Consider the following 18658-nt stretch of genomic DNA (forward strand, 5'->3'; position numbering starts at 1 on the left):
TCCTATATCTCAACTGCATAGCTTGTGTTATTAATTTCAGAGATAAATTACTATAATGAGAAGTCAATCTTCACCAATATTGATTGGTTAACCTATAGAAGACAAGATGGTAGAACTCTTATTGCATTAAGAAATAGTAATTACTGTAAATACTCTTTCCTGAAGAAACAGTTTATGCATGTCTTCCAAGTTGTAATCAGTACCTTTTACCTCCAGTGCATTCTAATTTTACAGAAATGATCATATCATTAGCCTATGAAAAAAGATTCTGTTGTAATAAACAGACAAAAGACAATCCAAGTACAATTTTTTAATAAAGATAATTACAAAAGATGGAAAAAATCAGCTCAGAAAGGCCAATTACTTATTTAATAGATCAGTTTTTTGACATAATAACTCACATCAATTTTAAATACTATCACATAAAGCATGGTGGAGAAAAGAAATTTTGCTTCATAATTAGAAAACTCACAGTAAAACTTGCCAAGAAAAACAAAAACAAAAAAAAGCCATTTTGAAAATAAATACAGTCCATGCCAAAGTAGTATAAAATGAAGCCAGAAGTCTTCAAAAAGAAAATGTTTTTCTTCCCAATATTTTCTCACTTTTTTATGGTTTCTGAAGTTGATGACTCTCAAATTCAAGGGTTGCTGAGCTGTTCTGATTTGGCTCTGTTAAAAGAGGCAATGTGAAATATTATAAATGGCACAATCTCAGTTTAAATGCATGACTCGATCAGTCCTATAGGCTCATGCAAAGAAACATGTAACCTGATAATGCTTTGAGTGTTTTCAGAGAACTGACTGCCTCGATCTTTTCTAGTGGTTTTACAACCGATTCTAAGTCATTCTATAAAGGGCAGCACAAAATTCCGTGTGGCCAAGAATTTACATGCTTTCTGACAGTAAAAACCTCAATTATGGTTTTTTTTAAAATTATAAAAAAATTATAAAAAGCTAAGCCAGTACTTTTTAAATTTACCCACCTCACAACACTAAAAAAATCACGTATACAGAAATAAGAGCTCCATGAAAGGTAACAGTGTCTACATAAAAGTTAACAGCAAAAAAAAGTCTTGGGTAAATTATGTGCAAGAATACAAATTGATCTATACTCAGTTACAATACTGATTACTACTAGTCTTTGTAATTTTCCTAAGACAAGCTACATGAATGAAAAATGAGCAAATAGATGACATAAACTAACGGTGAAGATGATGTATGTTGTCTTACGCACCATTACAGACTTAAATTCAGAGCATCTCACAACTTACTGATGTTCTCAAGTTCAGTCCAGTACTTCCCAAAATATGTGTACACCCCCAACCCCAGTAAATGTGTTGGTTATTTTTATAGTATATAAATATTACTAGATAAGGAATATAATATAATTTACCCTTTGGTATCTGTTTTCTCACCACTATTGTCCTTGGATTTATCTTCTTCCTTAACATCTAAAAACAAAAATTGGGACGAGATCAACACCCATCTTGAAATATAAAATGTATACATTTTATTTTAAAATATATCTTACTTAAAATATAAATACTGTCACATATAATCTTACTATTCATGAATTCAGTAACTAAATAAGCTCTGTGTTAGATGCTGTGCTAAATGACAGAGGTTTGAGGTGTCAGTGTAACAACATAGTTCAGCCTTTTGGAAGTTTTCTTCTACGGAATCACAGTATAATTGCCAGGATATGTGCTGTGAAGTTTAGCCCACAGACATGAGCATGGCACTGTGGGAGATCAGGAAAGGCTACTACGAAGAAGTGACATGTGAGAGACATTTTGAAGAATGAATAGCTTTTGATTGGGAAAAGGGGAGAAGTACCTTGAACAAACAGACAATTTTAAAAAAAGGAATGAGGCTGGAAAGAAGAACTGAAAGACCACAGTGGCTGGAGTGTTCTAAGGGGGAAGAAATTAGATGAGCCCAGAGACACAGCAGAGGCTAAATTCTATTGCTTATGTACCATTAGTTTTTAACCCTGACTATGTAAGTACTGAAAACTACCACTTTTAATAAAAATTAATGAAATAGTAGGAGTAATACTTTACATTCAAGATCACTAAAACAAATTAGCCCAAATGTGCTGAATGAACTTTTTCTTTAAAGAGCAAATGAACCAAAGTCGTGAAGCAATGATTATAATACAAACATATGGCAATATGGCTATTATGACATTTGTTTCAGCTCTGGCTTAATTTTGGATATGCAAACTTAAATAACTCAAAGTGCCAAACGGGATGGGGGAGAAGGGAAGAGAAAAGAAATGCACCTAACTTCAGGTTCCGAATTATAGATTTTAAAAAATGTTTTCTATGGTAATACTTCTTTTATCTGCAGGCTGCAAGATTCTAACAAATGCAAGACCTATAAGAAGAATTTCATTACCAAATTAAAAAAAAAATTAAGTATCAATTATTATCAGCAACAAAAGTATTTAGAAGCTAAATACTGTGAGATTAATCTATCACTAGGCCATTAAGCCAGATCAAAAGGTACTCTCGTTTTTAGAAAAATAGCAAAGAAAGATAAGCACCCTAGTGCACCCACTTCCCCATTTGGAAGAAAAAGCACAGAAAAGATAAACACTTAAAAATAAGAAGAAACACCAAAAAGGAAAACAAACAAACAAACAAAAAAACAGACAAGAAGATATACTGACAGCAAGAGAAAAGAAAAATACTAGAAAAATACTAGAAAAATCCTACAGCTAAAACTAAGTCCTTCTTACCTCAATCATAGCTGGGATTTCTGGATGTCAATCAATACACAAGAGCAGACTGGAGCCATCATTGTAATACATTAGGAATTTAAAATTATAAAATGGTAGACAGAGAACAGTAGCCTAACAGAGGAGTCAATCCATGAACAAGAACAAAACTAGATGTGTCAGATATGCTACGGATTTCCTAACTCTCTAGTAAAAAGGAACATGAGACCCAGCTTGCTCACATAACTTCAAAGTGATAGGAACAGGATGCTGGAGCAGCATCTCTGAATCGTTTTCCACTTGCTATAAGGTCAAAATCAACAGGTCAACTAAAACCCGTGACTATTACCATCACTTGCATACAGGTATCAAGTATCCATCAGGAAATGTACCAAGTGCTGAGAATACAGATATTTAAGACATTGCATTCTCTAGCCATGAGCAGCTCTATCTAGCAGGGAGATATATAAAAATCCTTTAATGAGGTGTTATAATATGATATGTTAAATAAACAAAGAGACAGAAGTATGTCTAAGTGCTCTGGAACTCAGATAAAAGAGTAGCAAACTCAATACCCTTCAGGCATCTACTTTCTCAACAAACTGACATACCATTTTTAAACACATCAGAAGTAATAGCTCCTTCCTAACCCAGGTCCCAAATCACTTCCTATCTTCCCACAGTTTTCATGTTTCCTTTAAACAATTTCTGAACAGTCTGTTCTCTGAGTCTTTTCAAAATGGTGAAACTGTTCTAAAGCTAGATAATGTAAGTCTTCTTTTGTGTTTTATTCCCATCAAATAAACCTACAGTAGTTAAAAATTACCTTAGAATTCCATCTCTGCTCACAGGCCACAAATGGATCTAGAACCACTTTGTCCTCTTTCTTATCCCAATCTATATCACAGAGCAATGTTCACTATTTTAAGCCTATGTCACCAAAAGATAATAGTAAGGTTGCCAATATTTAAAAAGTAAATGTGACTAGTAACATTTAGAGAGCTCTAAATAAAAGATATTTAAGCATCACTTACACGGGGGAAAAAAGTCACTTATTTAGCACACCCACCCTGCGCAAGTATTGACTTGTGTAACTGAGTTCAGGATCTCAAAAAAAAAATATTGCACTGAAGCTCACTTTTAAAATCTTACAATTAAAACATATTTATCAAAAAATAAACCTGACCTGCTTTTTTGTCCTCTGTTTCCTTCTTGTCTTCTTCGATTCTAGCCTTCTTTGCTCCTTTCTTATGATCAGCCACATTTCTACGACCTCCTTCTCCTTCATCCTCAGAATCTGAGAATTCTTCATCACAAGCTATTCGTTTGTCTGACGCTCGAACTGATACAGTAAAGATTTTTTTAAACTTTTGAAAAAAGCAGTCACAGGTTTTATAACTGATATAGTGCACTCATGTACAAATGAACTAGCCAGTTACCACACTAAAAGTATAGGATTGCAGAAGCTAAATGATTTTAGGGTTAGAAACTGAATGCATGGTTTGCTAAATACCAAAAATTTAGCTTTTAATCCTGGAAGAAATAATTCAAAGAAACATAAAAAACATTTGGGGATCTTATTTAAAAAAAAAAACAAATTTGGAGGAAAAAAATTGTGTTTTCCTAACAGGAAGTATACATATACAAATTAACTTTTTATTTCAGAGCTGAGAGGGGAAGTAGAGAAAATAAAAACTACCATTAATACCAAGTATGTTACTATACCATGATAGCATACCCTTATGCTATAAATCTACAAAGCATATGAAGTGGAATTAAGAGACTGCAGAATCAACCAAATTCTTAATATGTTACTCAACTCACTCTATATAACTGGTTAGTTTGTGGAAACTCTTGATCAACTCATAAAAACTAAAATCACTGATACTCAAATCAGGCTTTAAGACATAGAAAATTAAATCTAAGTAAGATCAAAAAATGGGAAAAAAGGCGGTAATAACCATGTGCTCATGAAACATGACCCATAGTGAAATTCCTGGGCCACCAAAACCTTCAACCTGTAGTGTTCTTTTAACAAACCAGAAAAATGTAACGGAATACACATCAAGGCACTATCTTACTAGAAATTCTCTTGTCTGGATCTTCTCCATCTTCATCACCACTGTCTTCATGAACTGCATCCTCTGGAATAGCTTGCATTTGGACGCCAGGTGCATGAGGTAACATGCGTAAATTTTCAAATAAACGCTGTCTAAATTACAACATGCACAGTTATTAGAAAAAATTATTTTGAAGTTCCTTTTAAATGTAAAAGGGGGGGAGGGTATAGCCCAGTGGTAGGCTGTGTGCTTAGCTCATGCACAAGGTCCTGGGTTCAATCCCCAGTACTTCCATTAAAAAACAAACAGACAAACAAACAAACCTAATTACCTTCGCCCTCAAACGTTAAAGGAAACATTAAGCAAAAAATTGCACCATTATCTAGCTTAACCTATGAATTCAAAAAAAAAAAAAGTACCGAGCACTGATACTTTACATGTTATTAACCCATTTAATCTTCAAAATTTAGATACTATTCCATCCCATGGATGAGAAGATTTAAGACACACGCAAATTAACCTGCCAAACGTCATGGAGCTGGTGCATATAGTAAAGAGAGAACACAAAACCAGGTCTGTGCACTACAATGTCTCTCTAAACACTTTGTTCTTGGAGATAAAGTTTATCAAACTGTTTCAATGAAAATAAATTTTACTTTCATGTAAAACAAGAAAGCATAAAATTTATAGTGCCCCTTTCAATTTAAAACTACTTTGCGGGGAGGGAAATAGCTCAGTGGCAGAGTGCGTGCTTAGCATGCACAAGGTCTTGCATTCAACCCAGGCATCTCCATTAAACATCAATCAATCCACTTTAACTAACAGAAAATGGAAATATTTGAAATCCCATACATTTTCCATTATCTTAACAGAATTAAAGAAATCAATAATCTTAAGGTTTCAAATGCTTTTGACAATGACAAAGGAAACACCTTAATGTATAAAGCTAAAATGACCTACTGAACGTGGCTGTCTAAAGGCTCCTAAAGCTGTATTAAGATGAAATGTTTATCAAATCAATTTAATGATGTCTTACTTTATCTTTTCCATATATTCTGGAGTGTTCTGGTTTGTCATATTTGAAGGACTAATATGCAGTTTGAAGTCTGGTCCAAAATACTCAAAGTAATCATTATATGGCAATTCTATTAAAAACAAATAAAGTTACATATTAAAAGCTCAGTTTTCACACAAATCCAAGCCTAAAATCCAGATTCAAGTCATGAAATACTTCCAGAGAAAATGTTTAAAACTGAATGCAAAGTGAATTCACTGAGTTCGCTCCTATTTACATGGTTTTGGAATCCACTCTAATCATCCAACCATCTATTTCTATATATTGACAGTTCATCCAAAAAAGACATCAAAGTAAGAACACATACCATTAGGAATCTCACAATCAAGGGCAACTGCAGTCTCATATGTCCAACATCGAGCAACATTACGGATTGTGTATCCGCCTCCCCCAAGCATCAGTAATGGTAAATTGAAAGTTTTTACAACTTCTACACATTTAGCATGACCTAAGGCAAAACAAGATTTGGGTAACAACAAATTTACACATTTCAACAGTTTGAAAAATAAATTAAAAAAAATAACAAATAGAAACAAAACTTTATTCAACCAAAATGGCTTTTCTAAATATTTAAAAAACCAACTTTTTATCAAACACACACCTTTCACACAATGATGTATGGAACACAGTTAAGACATAACTGGCTATATTAGCCAAGTGTCTCTGATAGAAAAGTCAAATATATAACTATAGCAAGATTAAAATAGAAATATAACACATTTTTATTAATGTGGTGTGAAGATATTAGGTTCACATGAGGTTACCTGGGGGAAAACATAAGTCAGGTTACAGTGAAACATTAAGCACAATCTAATCTAAATTGATTTTGTTACCACTTTCCTCCATAGACATGAACAGAAAAATTATGTAATGCTATACAAGTTTAACTGTAGGTTGTATTTAGGTAGTGGCATTATGGATAATTTTCTGAACTTATCTAAAGTATAAAATTAGTAACTATTACTATTAAAAACAACTTTAACAAATTTCTTTGTGTAGAAATGTCAATATAAAGTGAACCTAACATAAAAAAAAATTTCCTTTGGATGTCATAGTTCAATAATTAATTACAAGTTACCAGTAACTTCTTAGATTATCACCATTCAGGAATATAAGTCAATGTTTAAAGCAAGAAAAAAATCCTTCAATTATAGAAGAAATCTACGTGTGTTGAATAATATTTGGAAAAAATCAAAAAAGCACAAAGAAAAAACTACCTAAAACTCTACTGTCCAAAGATAGTTTTTGTATATTCCCTTCCAATTCTTTTGAGTTAATCTTTAACAGCTTAATGATACATTTTCTTCATGTAATTATACTGTGAATATTTTCATTAAGTATTCTTCACTAGTTGCACTACAGGATTTACAACCCAATTTTTTTATTACTGCAATTAGAAAAATGCAAGCTTCTTATAATACATAAAAACCACTGGAGTATTTTTAAAGATGAAATAAACAAAAAGTTACCTTAAAGACTTCCAAGTAAAGATAGCTAACTAAGCAAAGACATTTACTTTCCTTTCACCTCAAAACCTTATAAAAATGATTACAAAGGAACTTTTTAAAGGCTAAAACCAATAAAAATGAAGACTGGGAGAACATATGACAGTAACAACATAAATGAAGATAGAATGGAGATGGACAAGAGCTAAACCGACTTTAGCCGACCTGAGAAATATGAATTGAAGCTGGCAGTAGAGAAAGCTTAGAATCAAGTTTAAGACTTGGGATTGCAAACTCCTTACACACTTTATACAGCTGAAATGCTAACAGTCAGTTGAAATATAATGTAGGTTTATAGCAAGAGTAAACTGCAACAGTTCATGATTATAAAAGCTACTACTTTTAAGTACAAAGGCATTAAGAACTTTCAAAGAGTTAAGACAAGAAAACTGGCAAGTTAATACACATTTTAATAGTATATTACATAGATCTTTAAATGACATATCCATTGTGAGGAAACAGATGGTTATCAGCACATTTAAGTTCAACAATATTAAACTGCTGCTGTTTGGCCACTTTTGACCTAGCAAGAAAATGGGCAAATAATTTCAAATTGTTCAACTTAATAAAGGCAGAATAATTGATTATACCATAATTCTAATGCTGCCTCATATAGGAGTTATCACAACATTAAATTAAATAGCCTTTAATATCTGTATTTAGTTATTAAATTTCATTTAGGCAATTGTTCTGGAAAAAGTTCTGTTTAAGAACTCTTCACATTTTATGAGAGAACTCAAACTAGAACGTCAACCTGTTACCTAAAAGTTCACAAGGAAAACAACTCCAAAATCATGGACAATATCCATGATAAGTCACTATTGATCCACACATAATAAATTTTAAGAACTTGCTAAATAAAATTTCAAATTTATTGTTATGCCCTAGAAGCTCATTCCATAATGGTGATCTTTTACTTTGGCCTGGACCTCTATTATATGTTGATTTCAACACTTAAAAGCCAAGAACAGCCCTACATTCTACCAAGTCTATAGAGGAAATTCACTGAACAGGAACAACTCAGAAGGCTATTCTTCAAGAAGGTGAAACTGATGGAATACCTGATACATTTGAACATATGAACCTATTTATACACACTAGTATCTTATTGAGCACGGAGAAAACTAAGGAAATGAAAAAACTGTACAGGAGAAACAAGTTATGCAAAAGAAAACTGGAAAAGCTGAAACATGCTTTAATGCTGTTGATGATGCTATAAACATTGAATACCACAACAAAATTCTGGTATAAATACCAGACTTAAATAGTAAAAATGGAGATATGGGAAGGGTATGTGCGTGTGTTGGGGACAAAGTGGTGTAAGTTAAATCTTTCTTCTTTCACAATAGAAAGTGAATATACAAGGTTAAAATTAAAAGTTAAAAATAACAGACTGCATGTTATTTAAAGAAAGGTAAGCACCAAAAAAAATTAACCAAAATGTTAATTAATGCTAAGTGTAATATGGGGAATATAAAAAACCAAAACAAATGAACAAATATAACTAAACAGAAAGTCATAGATACAAACAGGTGGTTGCCAAAGGGGAGGAAAGAAGCAGATGAGGCAGATTAAGAGGTACAAACACTAAGTTACAAAATACACGAGTCACAGTTATGAAATGTACAGTGTGGAGAATACAGTCAATGGTAATATCTTTGTGTGGTGACAGATGACAACTAGACTTATCATGGTGATCATTTTGAAATGTATACCGTATCAAATCACTATGTTGTGGACCAGGAACTAACAGTGTTATAAGTTAACTATACTCCAAAATCAAACACCAAACAAACTCACAGGAAAAAGGTCAGATTTATGGTTACCAGGCAAGAGAGGGAAGATTAGATGAAGGTATAGTTAAAAGGTATAAACTTCCAGTTACAAGATAAATAAGTATTAGAGATGAAATGTACAACACGATAAAGATAACTAACAGTGCTGTATGTTATAAATGAAAGTTGTTAACAGAGTAAATCCTCAGAGTTCTCACCACAAATAAAAATACATTTTTTAAACATCTGTTTCTTTAATGTATCCATCAGAGATGATGAATGTTCACCAAACCTACTGTGGGGATCATTTCACGATGTATGTAGTCAAATCATTATGTTGTATACCTTAAGCTTATACAGCGCTGTATGCCAATTACATCTCAATAAAACTGGAATAAACAAACAAATAAAAGCTGCCTTGGTTGGGATCGCAACAATCTTATAAAACTATTCACATATGAATGTATACATAAGTTTGACAAAATAAAGACCTAATTTACTGAAATAAGATTAATTATAGTCATAAAAATCTACTCCAAATACATACATATATATGACCAAAAAAATCACAAAACACAGGGTTCTGTGCTAAAGTAGCAGTTAAAAAATTACAATGACAATTTTATGGGAAATTCTTGGGAAGAAAAAAATTTCTGGGAATATCAATCACTCTTTAAATTGCTTACCTTTGACTGTCAGATTAAAGCAACCAAGTCTATCGCCAGACAGTGAGTCTGCACCACACTGTAACACCACAGCACTAGGTTGATACATCTCCATCACTTTCGAGATAATCTATGTACAAGGTAACAAATGTCAGTATCTCTAAAAAACAGTTCAAAATTTCTTTTCAGTTTTGAAAATAGTAATACTTACAGGCTTAAATATCTGCCCATATGATTCATCATCTATTCCATCTCTCATTGGAAAATTGACAGCATAGTATTTGCCCTTTCCAGCACCAATATCCTAAAATACAGTTAGATAGATCTTAGGGAATATTTCATAATAAAAAGTTTGACATATTTACTTATTAAAATATCTTTAAAAGGTTAAGACTAGGCAACAAAATCCAACCCTGAATTCATCTTATAGGTTGGGAACGGGAACACAGAATAAAAAAATTTCAACATTTATGGATTGCTTATAAAGCTGGAAAGAACCAATTCTAGTTAATCTATAATAATTATTTTAGGGATAAAAGAAATTTAACATAGTCAAAGGCAAGCTAAAGTTACATATTATATTAACCCAAGAAATTTTTCATAAATAAAATATACACTTAAAATACACATATACTTATTTTACTTGTATGTTATACATGTGTATATCTATGTACGTGTATGTTTATATACATATATATGTGATTCAACCAAGTACTGTAGTAATCATTCATCAAAAAAAATCCATGTATAGGTGGATCCACGCAGTTCAAACCCTTGTCAACTATATATTCCTAGAAGGCACAGTAGAGACATTTATACAAAACAGTGCTTTAACTACAGCACCAAGGGATGAGGGGTGACTGATTCTTATGTGTTTTAATTTACAGATGACAACAAGGGTTTGAACTGTGGGTCCACGTGCATGCAGATTTCTTTCAATAAATGTAATGGAAAATTTTTTTGGAGATTTGCAACAACTTGAAAAAACTTGCGGATGAACTGTATAGCCTAGAAATATTTTAAAAATTAAGAAAAAGTGAGGCACATCATTACAATGGAATACTATTCAGCCATAAAAACCGACAACATAATGCCACTTGCAGCAACATGGATGTTCCTGGAAAATGTCATTCTAAGTGAAGTAAGCCAGAAAGAAAAATAAAAATACCATGTAAGATCACTCATACACAGAATCTTAAAACAAAAAAAAGAGCATAAATACAAAACAGAAACAGATTCTTAGACATAGAATACAAAGGTTGCCAAGAGGGAGAGGGGTGGAAAGGGATAGACTGGGAGTTCAAAATATGTAGATACGGACAGGCATATGTAGAATAGATAAACAAGATTATACTGTATAGCACAGGGAAATATATATAAGATCTTGCGGTAGCTCACAGTGAAAAAAATGCGACAATGAATATATGCATGTTCATGTGTAACTGAAAAATTGTGCTCTACACTGGAATTTGACACAACATTACAAAATGACTGTAACTCAAGAAAAAAAGTTAAAAAAAACAGGTGAGGTACATCATGAATGTATAAAATATATGTAGATACACACATACAAAATACATGTTAATTGACTATGTATGTTATCATGAAGGCTTCCAAACAAATACCATTAGTATTTACGTTTGGGGGATTCAAAGTTACATGCTGATTTTCCACTGCACAGGAGTATGCACCCCTAACCACCGTATTCTTTGAGGATCAGTTGTATAATGTCTCAATATATATGAATCTTTAGGATTACTAACACTCATAGAAGTTCTTCCCTTATCTTTCATGGAATCATATAGTTATTATAACTTTCAATGAAGAAAAAAAGAGTAGAATTACACACTTATCCCCATAATTTTTCTTAAAAAAACTAAAAGTTTATATAACTAAATACAAACTATACAAATGTGGAGAAAATGAAGCATTGTGAATCCCTATACTTCTGCACTAAAAACAGTTGAAATATATGTTGACACGAACATTTCTGAATACAGAAAGTTGGCCAGCACTTCTCACTCTAGTGAAAGGCTAGTAACTCAGAACTGGACCTTCTTGGACCACGTTTTATCTCTCCCATTTTTTTTTCCACAACTGCTACTTTATCACATGTTTATTTTTTTCTCCCATCGATACTACTGATCTAATAAATGCAAGCATAGTTTTAACAGTGATCTAAGCTCACTGCAGCCTTCTTTTCTGATTTAGAATGATCAGGTAGAAAAGGTAATGTTTATTAAATTACACCTGAGTTTCATGAAAGTTCAAATACAACTACACATATAACTGATTTTAGTTTCCTAAATTTTGAAGACACCTTTATAATATCCAAAGGGGAAAAGTTTTGACATTTCATATAGGGAGTATAAAATCTTACATGAGGAAAAGATGTTGAAGGTCATTCTCGATCTTTTAAAAACATACATTCTCCAATATTTTCCAACAACTTCGAACAACCATTAAGAAAACTGTCAGAAGTTAAAGCAGAGGACTCCATTTGCCATTTTTGAGATAAATCAGAATTATACTGCAAAGACACACATTTTCTTTAAGCTTAAAGCTGGGAAAGCTTTTAATTCCCACCAAGGTACAACGGTTATAAACAAACAAATTCTACCAGTTTACAGAGCTGTGGTTCTCAAACTCTAGTGTGCAGAACAGAATCACCCAGAGTTCTGGGGGTCTGAGAATATGTTCTTCTAAGTTCCCAGGTGATAATGATTCTGCTAGATCATTCTTTGAGAACCACTGGTCTGCAAGATAAGACCAAGTGGGGAAAGGCACTGAATGAGCTAACTGGCAAGAAAGAACTGAAAATATAAATTATTTTAAAAGCCATATAATTTAAACTGATATAAATGAAAACAAATGACCTTCTACCCACTTATAGGTAAATAAAGTTTTCACCATATCAACTTTTACTGAAAGAGCACCACCTTGCGGTCAAATAGTGAAAAGTCATACATCTGTAGAGTACTTTCGAGGCCACTAAACTTTTGGTTGTTAAGCTAATTCCAAACCACAGATTTGAAAATTAACTTTAACAAAACAACTGAGAACTAATGTTGAATGCCATGCTAAAAGGAATCTCCCATGTAATACAGGCTAAACTAAAAATCGTTGTTTAAATTTCCGAATAAACTTCAGCATGCTTAGAATTTTGTTAAAAAAAAAAAACAAAACCACTCCCCAACAAAACCTCTAGTAAAGCAAAAAAATTTTTCTAGAGCACCAAATGAAAGATAATAGAAATATAACATAAATAAATGCACTTAATGTAACAGGCAGGATAAGCTGATACTCTTTCTCTCCCCAAAGAGGGGCATGTGTGTGTGTGTACATACACATTAAAATTTCAGAAGCCTGAAGAAAAGAGATTAAAATTAGACTTATTAAATAAAGACCACTCATGAAGGGAGGGCAGCACAAGAAACTTAAATCGACTCAGTCAATTATTTTATTCCACCAATCTTTATATTCAACAGCAATACAGGCTACCATCAAGTAGGTTCTGAAGATTCAAACTGAACACCAAGAAAACTCTTTCATGCTTTGTGGATGTTCAAAAAAAAATTTATTCAACCATAGAAAATAGCTCAGCAAAAGAAAATTATTTAAGTTCTCATTAAATTTTTGTTTATGTCAGCAAAAGTGAATTCTAACAGCTGTCATAGTATATAAAATGACTTAATTATTCATGTAAGCTTCAAATTACTCATGAAAAATATTAGTTCAGGTGTAAGATTACTAACCTCCTAGGTTAATCTCATATTTATTTAGATAGAATTCAGTCTTACCCTCAAGTCTCCTGTTCCAGGAAAGTATTCCCCGTATTTATGGAATGATACAGTCATTACACGATCTGTTGTATAAAAAGCTTCTTCAACGCCATCACCATGATGGATATCAATGTCAATATATAAGACTCTCTGATGATATCTGAAAACAAAGCCATAAGTAAGTTTTCAAAAACATTTTAAAATGGGAAGAACCACCATGGATTCAGGAAACCTATTTCTGAGCTCTTGCATTCCAGAATGTTTAATTTCCTTTCTTCACTTCCAGCCTAAGAGACCGTTTAAAGAGACCATCTTTAAGTTACAGTTTGAGCCTTAGACCTTTATATCTTCCCTTTACACCCAATGCAGATGAGAAAACGTATTTTTTCTGTTAAATCTGTCCTATGCTGCTTTAAAAACATAGTCCATGTTTCTATATATTGACAACAGAAGATTATACCTTACTTATGATTGTCACTTTAAAACATCCCTCTAGTAAGTAAATCTTTAGTATTATAAAATAGGGTTTGGCAATCTATGGTCCATATTCCAAATTTGGACAATGGCCTCTTTTTGTACAGCCTTTGAGATAAGAATAGTTCTTAACATTTTTAAATGGCTGAAGAGTAAAATCAAAACAAGAATATTTCATGACATGTGACAATTAAATGAAATTCAAACTTCAACGTCCATAAGTAAAATGTTACTGAAACATGGCTTGTTTGTTCACATACTGTCTATGGCTTCTTTTTCACTTCAACTGAAGAGCTGAGTAGTAGGGACAGAAACCACAAGTGGTGCTCTCATCACTTCACAGTGCTGCTTGGAGCACTTCAAATCACAGCAACACAGTTGTAATTCAAATGCACTTTTAAAGCCACATGTATCATCATACTAGACACACTAAAACCAGCATATACCCACGTCAAAATAAGAAAAAAAGGAAAGTGAAATTCATATATCATCCTTTAAAGGCATAATGAGGTGAGGATTATTATGGAATTAGACGGCAGAGCACTGTGTTTATTTTACAATGATATCACAGCCGTGTTAGAAGAATACAATGTAAACTGACATTACCAGACTAAGCACCCATAAGAATATCAACTCACAGGAAAACATAAAAAAAAACTCAGAAAATAAATAACAATGTTTCCTCACAGAATTTCTTCACAAAAATAAAAATAAAGCATGAGCAAATAAGTTTCTGAGTGGCCCATAAGCTGTTTAAACCAATTAAGTCAACTAAATCATATTTGCACCAGTTGAAGAAATCTGTCCAAAGAAACTAAATGAAACTTAAGTCTATTACCATGTGGGTGAGAACTGCTGCTCAGAGATCAAGACGCAGGAACCAATTATCAATAGTGAATTAAAAAACAAAGCAAATAATTTCAAGTGGTTTTCCTTGGCTCTCAATTAGTCAACTGACACCGCTCAGTTATTTATTTAAGGAATCAATACCAAATTTTAAGTGGCTGAAAAATGAGCCTTCCTAAATAGCATGCGTGGAGTAACTACAGGGAAGAACACTTTCTAAACTGATAAAACACTAATTTGTTACAATCTGAAGTAGAGTCTGGTAAGCTGTTACAACTAATGACGGTCAAAAAAAAAAAAATCTAACTGTAAATCTCCAAAATTACAAATACCTCTATACATAGTTCTCTCAAACTGCAGTCAAGAAAACATTAAAACTAACTCCTTTAGCAACTTAGAGATAATTATATTCATTAGTAGAGAACAAAGCCCCATTCTATGCAGAAGCTAGGCAGTTAGCTAGTCTCGATGAATAAATAAATTTCTTTTAACATGTTCTCTTCAAACTTTTGCCTTCAAAAGTTAAAACTTAGAAAAAGTTAGATCATAAACTTCTACGGTCATGCCATTTTTCATTAATTAAAACCATAACTCAAATTTAACTACTTCTAATATATTTTTTTAAAGGTACTTAATGGAGTTTCAGACACTGATATACACTTCTCATTCTTGAGATTTCCCATTCTTCTACAATGGTTTGGAATGAATCCATAGAAGATTCACCATTAACTATTTTCAACATACTGTTTACTTGTCATTTGTTTTTAAAGCCACAGATTTTCATTGTTTTAATTAAAACACTTTTTCACAGGAAAAATACCAACACAAATTAACTTACTTTAGTAATTCAAGGATGGCAAGCACTATATCATTAACATAACAGAATCCTGATGCTTCTGATTTCTTAGCATGATGTAATCCTCCAGCCCAGTTAACAGCCATATCAGTTTGTTGTCGGTTTAACTTCACAGCCCCAGCTAACAAATAAGACAGAGGAGACTTTTTAAATGTTTAAAAATAAAAAAAATCAGTATAACTAGACCAAAAGTCCCACAGGAAAGAGTATGCCATGCATAAGCAAAAGAGTACATATAAAATTATTAAAGGTAAGAATGATTCCGTGGGGCACTACTAACAGTTTCTCCTTGGATAACTATTATCCTATAACAGTGACCTGATTAAATAAAAGCATATGGATAGAAAGTGGTGGTGACAACGGTTGCTAGAAGAAAGGGAGGAAAAAGAAGTCTCTAAGTGAAAATGCAACAGAAGTAAACAAATAAAAATTGAAAAAAAAAGTTTGAGTTACTGTGGTCACAAAACATGGAGCAGGGGGGATGTGGTTAAAGACAATGTACTCTACTATAAACATACCGCTTTTTCTTATCAAAATTCACCACTATTAAAACTTCTGTTTTAAACAAATAACCCAAAAGATACACACCAAGTTCAAATCAACTTTTGAATTTGATCAAATCAGGGCACTTACCAACTGAGCCACCAGTTGAAAGTTGACAAAATTCAAAGAGTCCATCAAACACTGGACAATCCTCTCCAACATTAACTGTGGAAGATGGATTTCATTAATTTCAGTCCCTCTGTGAAACAATGAAAGCTTTTTCCAACAAAAACTATTTCCTACCAATAATATTTTTGTTTGATGCAATCATAAAACATGCATCACAGCAGTAATCTAAAGTTTGCAGTTTTACCCAAGGCAATTAAAGTGCTATATACCACCACCGCCACCAATTCTTAGCAGGATTGTCTGTAGTATGTCTGCTCTATTAACAAGAAATTAATAGCTATCAAAATATAAAAGGGACCTGATGTTATCTTAATTAAAACATAGGCTTAAATTTTTTAGGCATTTCTCCTTAAATACACAATAAATTAATCAAGATTCTAAAAAGTAAGTGACATTAATTGGTTTATGATTTACATTCTTTAAAACTTAAGTACACAGAACATCCATAACTTGTAAATGCATTTTAGTGAGTATCAAAAAGATGTAACAGTTGGTTGCCTATGTCAATGGTTAGCGCTGACCTTGAAAGATAGTTAAGAATTAAGTTCTTGACAGATGTAGAAGATGTAGAAGAAAGGAGTAATTAAGGCACAAGGTGACAACACACACAGATATGCATTATATCCTAACATATTTAGTTCCTTAGTACTGGGAGACCCAAACACAGATGCATATAACCCACTTTCAGTCTTTCCTCACCCTTCAATTTATACCTTCATCAAGAAAAAAAGGTTCATTATTTGATATATCTTTGTATGCCATTAATTTATTAATACTATAATGAATAAATTTTAGCTTCTTGTTTAAGGTTTTGATATGATCATAACCTTAATACAATTATGTAAATTTTAAACCAATCCCATTAATTCATTTGCCTTAGGGCTACCCATGAGTTCTTAATCTAAGCCTGAACTTTCACTGAGAAAACAAAGACAGTAATATCTACTTATATTAACAGCATTTTACTGAATTAAATGAGATCATCTACTGTAGAAAAATATATGAAGTTTTGTTAGAGCAGGTAGATAGCTAGATATGAGCAGAGAAAGGGGGACACAGACCAAATGGCCAGAATTGGGCAGAAAGAAGGGGCACAAGCCAAATGCAGGAAACCACACATCATGTAAGCACCAAGGGGTCCCTGGGCGGAGAAAGAAAAGCAGGAACCTTTGGGCTGATAAGGCATCACACCTTTTGGGGTGATGAGTGGCCTGTACACAAAGAAAGGTGAGAAAAGGCAGGAATTTCCAGTGTCCGAATGTAACCTTTTGCTCATTATGCCCTCATCTCAATAAAATTAGCCTTGCAGATCAGAAGTACCCATCAAGCACTGACACCATGACACTTCCGATCCAGACTAAATAAGGGCAAAAATCCCTCCTCCCTTTGGGAAGGTGGAGTTGGGATGATAATCAGGAAGTATGACCCCAAAACCGTCCCTCCCCAATGAATATTCCGCTGATTCATTTTTACACCCTATGTAACTAACTTGCCAAAGAAACACAGGGCAGCTGCTCACCTGAGCCTGCCAGCTCTCCCCTAGAGAAGTGTACTATCCATCCTTTAAAAAATCCTCACTTCACTTTTTCTAATCTCTAATACTTGCCTCTGAATTCTTTCTGGGACAGGACAAGAAACTGGAACACTGGTTGCATCTACTGGCAACAGCTGGATGAATTTATGAGATGCCTACAAACTACATCTAATTTGGTATTATTGAAACTGTTCTTCAAAAAAAAATTACTGAAGTCCATCAACAAAAACACTGATGAGAATAAACTCCAGTATCAACCTTTAAGAATGACATTTTGCATTCCACCTTCAAGTCAACCAATCTGTAATAATAGAATACTTCTCACCTACAAAAGAGAACATTGTGTAGAAGAGAATCAAAAGCTTCACTAACATAACAAAAGGAAGTACAGAGTATATGTATAGTTGTCCCTCGATATCCTCAGGGGATTGGTTCTAGGACCCTGAGGATACCAGATCTGGGGACACTCAAATCCCTTATACAGTATTTGCATATAACCTATGGCACATCCTCCCTTATATTTAAATCATCTCTAGATTACTTACAATACCTAATACAGTGTAAGTATATAAACACTTGTAAACACAATATAAACAGTTGCCAGCAGGAGGCAAATTCAAGTTTTGTTTTTGAACTTTCTGGAATAGTTCAAAAAGCACACAAACAGAAGACAAGGGGTATACACAAGAG

The 18658-nt window shown here is 33.0% G+C and overlaps 1 protein-coding gene across 3 annotated transcripts in view; it reads right to left on the minus strand.

The window, feature by feature from the left end:
• Positions 1–295: 295 nt before the first annotated feature.
• The window catches only part of HDAC2 (histone deacetylase 2), a 28943-nt gene continuing 10580 nt past the window's right edge, over positions 296–18658 (minus strand). For all 3 annotated transcript variants that reach the window (XM_006205673.2, XM_072965765.1, XM_072965764.1), the window contains 11 exons: positions 16396–16470; positions 15745–15883; positions 13605–13746; positions 10016–10108; positions 9826–9934; positions 6167–6307; positions 5821–5929; positions 4806–4936; positions 3911–4066; positions 1396–1453; positions 296–671 (listed from right to left, as the gene is read on the minus strand). In XM_006205673.2, coding sequence (XP_006205735.1) covers positions 641–671; positions 1396–1453; positions 3911–4066; positions 4806–4936; positions 5821–5929; positions 6167–6307; positions 9826–9934; positions 10016–10108; positions 13605–13746; positions 15745–15883; positions 16396–16470 — 1184 coding nt within the window. In that variant the 3' untranslated portion in view covers positions 296–640. The remainder of the gene's footprint in view (positions 672–1395; positions 1454–3910; positions 4067–4805; positions 4937–5820; positions 5930–6166; positions 6308–9825; positions 9935–10015; positions 10109–13604; positions 13747–15744; positions 15884–16395; positions 16471–18658) is intronic.

Source organism: Vicugna pacos, chromosome 8 (genome assembly GCF_048564905.1).
Source record: "Vicugna pacos chromosome 8, VicPac4, whole genome shotgun sequence".
In the NCBI taxonomy this organism is placed as follows: domain Eukaryota; kingdom Metazoa; phylum Chordata; class Mammalia; order Artiodactyla; family Camelidae; genus Vicugna; species Vicugna pacos.